Genomic DNA, 5,873 nt, shown 5'->3' on the forward strand with positions numbered 1-5,873 from the left:
GAATTCAGGGGATGGTGAGAGCAATGACAAATGAAAGACACTGGGCTGCATGAGGGAAATATCAACAGGGCTTGGCCTGATTAACTGCACAGGGTAAAGGAGAAAAGTCCAGAACTGAAGTTCTGAGTCTGAATGATGATGGGATAGCAGTAACAATATGGAGTAAATTCATGAAAATTGTATTTTTTTTGAAACTGAGTCATTTTGCTGTTTAAAACCAGTTCTGCCCAAGTCAACAGTGTGGTTCATCTGTCATATTTCTGTTCATAGCTACATGTCTAACATATAACTATTTTACAGTTCATTCCTAAGTAGTAGGAAAAATGAGGGGTTTCTATTTAAGTGGAAGACTCCATCTTAGAGATTAAGTATGTCTGTCTTAGAGATTAAGTACAGAATACTAAGCAAGCTGTTCTCACAAGCTGCAGGTAGAGCACTTCCAAAAGGCAAAAGATCACTTCTACAAAGTTAATGCCATGTAAACAGTAAAAACAAGAAGTACAAAAGAAACATTAAATAAAAGATTTTGCTTTTATTTAAAATAAAATGCATTTATACAGTCTTTAAACCATGGATTATTGAACAATACTGGTAATCTACCCCTCCCTGGCACCCTTTTGGGCTACGTGAGCTAGGAATTTTCTGACTAGCACCAATGCGGATTGTAACAGCGCAACAGACTAGAACACAGCCAGTCCAGGCATTTGAGTTAAGGACACTGTGGCAAATCATGACTATAATGAAGTCATCCTTAATTCAGCAGATATTAAAACAAACTGCACATTAATTATATTTTAAAGAGCATTTAATTAATGCAAAGATGCAACATCCAAGCCATTTGCTAGTTGTGAGTTTTTTAAAAAACTGTACAATTTTATAAAATTTGTGTTTGTACATTAGTTACACAAAATGCATACTTCATAGACCTTTACTTCATATTGTAATGCAAAGGTTGCATATTTTAGGCAGACAGTGAATATGCTGGTGAATACTAAAAGTGTTGTAATACAATATGGTGTAAAAATAAAAACACAAGACAATATACATACATGCTTATTCAAGGACAAAAACAAACCAGGCATGACGACTAACAGCTATTTCCTTCAAGATCAAACAACGACAGTATTAAATATCAGGCACCTTCTGCAGGCCTGATTTATTTGGGGGGGGGGGTTGTTGGGAGCAGACAGACGACAAATGGCGACCAGAAGTATAGGCTGTTTGAAAAATACGAGGTCAAATTAAACATACATTAAAACACATGCATTAAACATGATAAATAGACTTCATATAGTTTAAGCCCTGGATAGCTTTAAAGTAGATGGCTTGAGTTTCTTACATACAGCTTGGCTAGCTTGAATCAGTGATGTTTTGTTTCTGACTTGCCCACTCCTTCAGTTTTCAATTCATGGCCCTAAGGAACGTGTGCCATATTCAAGTCCATATATTGTATCATGATAGCGATTAATAGTCGTGCTTGTTAGTGCACACATTAACTGGTCTGGTAAGGCAAAAATGTTTTCATGATAAAATAATAAATTTCAAGCTTAATTTATTAAGCAGCATATAACAAACAACAGCTTTTAAACTTAAATAACTGTTATGGCCATGGAGCTTCATTACACAGCATTTCTGTTCACACCCAACCACTGGTAAGTTTGTAGAACATCTCTTCATCTAAACTCTCATTTTGGTCTTTTGCACGTGTCGAGAGAAATATGTAGCCACCAATGAATTCATGAACCACTTTGCAATCTACTTCAGTACAAATGAAGGACAATCGTACTTCATCTGCAAACTCCACAGTGACCTAGAACAAAGACAGAGAACGATCAGTCCCCGCAAAACTCCAGATGGTTGGGTCCAAGTGAAGCTACTGTGCTTAAGGTCTGTCCTTATCACAAAATACTTGCTGGTCCTCAAATATTTTTTTAATCCTAAACTAATAATGCCTTTAAGTCCAAAAGCATAAGTAAAGTTTACTAGCCCCTCCCCTCCTTTTTAGTTCTCTTGTTCTGAAAAGGAAGACTGAATGCAAGGGGGCTTAGGTCATTAGGTTCCCAAATGGTCTCTGGTGATTCAATTAATGAGAATGTCTCTCTTGAAGTCCTGGGAGAAAACCTACTTCCTGTGTTTAATATCTGCTTTAGATATTTAACCTTTAGGTTTCATGTTTGAATATTTCAGAAATACAAGGTTCTATGAAGTAACTGAAATCGATACAACAAACCCAGCAACCCTAAAACAGATGACTTACTAGTAAAACAAACATTCTGTTTATTTTAAATGATAATCATGTACTCCAAGGCTAGGGGCAGCATGATGTGCCAGGCTTTAGAGCCCTAAGTATCCCAGTTTGAATCCTGATTCTAAGTGTGTGGTCATGGACAGTGACGGCCCTCAGTCCTCTAAATTCTAGTGTCATCATTTGTAAAGTGGGGATAATCCATCAACCTTACAGGGCTGAGGTGAGGTTTAGAAATATGGTACAAATATAAAACATCTAGTATCATGCCTGGCACAGGCATTCAATAAAGAGTATCTGCTATTTGTGAGTGGAAATATTTATTTCCACTCACAAATACTTATCTGAATAGAAATATTTATCCGTTATAGAAAGATAACCTTAAAGATGAGGCAATATTGTAACATAATATGTTCTTAGAATTTAATATCTAGGCTAGTTATGAAATAGGCAAGTTTAAGTAGGAAATGAATAGAATTTATGGGCCTTTTTCTTCTTCATTCATTCATTTTTAGCAGACGGACTACATACGCATTCAAGTAGCATAGTTACAGCTTACCATTTTTATTTCCCAGTTTACATTCCACTGTTTCATGTTACTGAAACGCCAGGTTTTAATTGCATCTCCTGTACTGGCGTCCATCCTAATCAGTCTGTTGTATGCAATTCCAATAAGTTCTTCTTTTTTGCCCCCTTGGAATCTACAGCATTAAAAACATAAATAAATGTTTTAAAACATGTTGGGGGTGGGAGGGGGACATGTTGGTCTGTTTTTCTTCAAGACACGTGTGTTTTAATTCTAAAAAAAGTGCTATTCTTGCACAAAACAGAAATGCAATCATTTTGAATTTTTGATGAAACAATTTTAAGTATAGAAAATACATTTCAACATTCTTTAAATTTTACTGTGTAACAGGTTAATGGGTCTCAGGAGGTAGCTTTAAATGTTTAATTTCTAATTATATGAAGTAGATTAAGTAAAAAGGCACAGATTATGGTTTACACATAGGTGCTTAGTAGAACCACCGACCTTGCAATAAAGTGTGTGATGCCGAATTCTGGTAATGACTGCCAAGCTTGAATAAATCTCATCTTGGCTTCAATTAGACTCATCTGAGCTACATTCTGATGGGCCTCCAAGATTCTTGCTGTTATCTAAACATGATTAAACATCATCTTTACCATTAGATATTATTCTTTCACGGTAGAATCAAGACAAAAAAGATTAAAACACTGAATTATGTGCCCCACCCCAAATTATGTATTGCAAGAGCTGGAATTAGAAAATATCTGAAGCTACATATGGGAATTTTAGTAAAATAATGACTTTCCAAAATAAACCTCAATATATATATTTTCTTACTTTTAGTTTCCATATGTCAAACAGTGAACTATTAGGACTGCAGAACTGCCATTCTTGAGACATATTCAAGTACACATACATAAGATACTGCATTATAAAACTATATTTTCTAATCCTCATATACATGACAGGTTTTAAATTCAGCACCAAGATAATAATTGATCAGAGTGAGTACCTGGCATACAAGTTTCTAGCAGGAATAATATATATTTTAGCAGCTTTAAAGTACCTGAAATCACTGTAATAACTTTAAAATTTTTCTAAAGGAATCATTAGAAAGGTTAATTTTTTAATTTAAATTATACTCACTTTGGGATGACTATTCCCTCAAAGAGTAGAAGGAAATTAATCCATGAGGGGAGATTGTAGCTAGGGCTTTAAATGTTTTTAGTTATTTCTTTTCTTTTTCTTTTTTTTGTAAATATGGAGAACTTACCAAATCTCTTATATAGCCTGGCTGTAGATGGCAATGCGAGGAAAAGAAAAAGGAAGCAGAAAGAAAAAAAGGCAATCAGAAAAAATGGCAATGAAGCAAAGAAAAAGTTGCGGTAACCTGCAAACCAAAATTCCAGCCAAAAACCATGCAAAAAATTACTTTAGATGGAAACCAAGCAAAGTAAATGGCAAGCATGAAAATGAAAATGAGAAAGCAGCGATTACTTTCCATTTAGAATACTGAGAAACACTCCACATTACTTTAGATTGTTAAGCGTTACTAAAATTAAGGGTAGAAATTTGTAGGGAGAAAATTAAGAGCAAATAACCTTTCCCCCTTCATGTACCAGTTCTTACTGGTTAGGGTAAAGCTAATTATTTTAGTAGCAAAATAAAAATTAATATTCAAAAGCCTTTAATGTTGTCTCATATTGAGTCAGATAACATATCCATGCACCGCTTTTCAGAAGTAAGTCGAAGGCATAAAATAAGTGCAGTGACCATACTGTTTTCTTATTTACACAAGAAAAGCAAATCCCTCAATTACCATCTGTTTTTTGCATCCTTTTTCCTGGAAGGGAAAATAAAAATATGCCATACACTACCGTAGGAGTGGTGGCTATAAACATATTGGTCCATTTCAATTTGGATTAACATGGATAAGACGTAGAACAATTCTTTCCTTTAAAATGTTAAAATCCAGTTTGGGAGACATCTATGTAAAAAATATCCATAGCAAATTTAATTAATATGTAGTTTTTAGGAATTAAAGTAGATTAACTATAACAAAGGCTATATTGATGGACCCAAAGACTTTATGCCCTGGTAGGGCTGAATGACCCCATGGCCTGCACGTCTTAGACCTACCTGACCCCGGAGTGCCACTGGATCATACAGTTTAACAAACAATTACTGAGCAATGTGTCCAACGACCAGTACACACCTGACACAACTAAACTAAACTAAACTCCTGCTTATCGGCACTTACTAGGTGTCAGGGCAACAATATGACTCAACCTCCAAGTCTAGTTAGGGAAAGGAGAACTCAAAACGAATGTGCATTTGATAAGATGCCAATGTGGAAGACAGGGCTAGAAAGATCCTTAATCTCAGACCACACACATCCTGCCATCCTGCCAGTTAAAGACAGTCACACATTCTCTGTTCTCAAGAGAATTTTCAGCTGACATCTATTCAAGAACTCACCAACAGAAAAGTACCTTTTTAAAGCAAAAACTATCATTTTAAAGGCTTCTGAGAAAACGATACCTGTCTGACTACTAAACCAACACTTGGCAGTCTTCACAACTATACTTTAAGATCTTTTTTTTCCTAATACCTGATAGTGAAATGTGATTGCTAAAGATCTGAAACTATTCATTGACTGTGAAGGCAAATGAATCCACTTTTAGAAACAAGTCTCTTTATAAATAATTTTTAAATGAATTAACTAAGGATAAAAAATGAAATTAGAACTCGATTCACTTTCCCTTTTTAACTTACTATCTACATTCCACAGCGCTCCCCAGGGCAGCATTTCCTCCATTCCTCACTACTCCCACTTCATATGACCGTGGGATAGACCATTTCCATGCAGTTTACACAACCTCTGCAACTTAAAGATGAATACTTGGCGATTAAAACTTCGGAACGTTTCTAGCTAAGTGATTTCCGATCCATATGATAAAGACTGTATGTAAAGCTAAGAATTAGTAAGTGTTCTGGATATATCATTGGGCCTTTCCAGTAATGTTTTAAAATTACTCCTTAACAGGGCTTCCCTGGTGGCGCAGTGCTTGAGAGTCCGCCTGCCGATGCAGGAGACGCGGG

At 35.6% G+C, this 5,873-nt stretch overlaps 1 protein-coding gene across 3 annotated transcripts in view; it reads right to left on the bottom strand.

The window, feature by feature from the left end:
- Window positions 1–514: 514 nt before the first annotated feature.
- The window catches only part of FERMT2 (FERM domain containing kindlin 2), a 70,737-nt gene continuing 65,378 nt past the window's right edge, over window positions 515–5,873 (bottom strand). Inside the window, exons 12-15 of one of the 3 annotated variants that reach the window (XM_007445960.1) lie at window positions 4,045–4,065; window positions 3,276–3,400; window positions 2,805–2,946; window positions 1,637–1,810 (exon numbers count right to left, since the gene is read on the bottom strand). In XM_007445960.1, coding sequence (XP_007446022.1) covers window positions 1,637–1,810; window positions 2,805–2,946; window positions 3,276–3,400; window positions 4,045–4,065 — 462 coding nt within the window. Of the gene's footprint in view, window positions 1,811–2,718; window positions 2,947–3,275; window positions 3,401–4,044; window positions 4,066–5,873 lie in introns of those variants that run through there. The other 2 variants (XM_007445961.1, XM_007445962.1) reach the window with 2 other exon arrangements.

Source organism: Lipotes vexillifer, unplaced genomic scaffold (assembly GCF_000442215.2).
Source record: "Lipotes vexillifer unplaced genomic scaffold, Lipotes_vexillifer_v1.1 scaffold43, whole genome shotgun sequence".
Classification (NCBI taxonomy): Eukaryota; Metazoa; Chordata; class Mammalia; order Artiodactyla; family Lipotidae; genus Lipotes; species Lipotes vexillifer.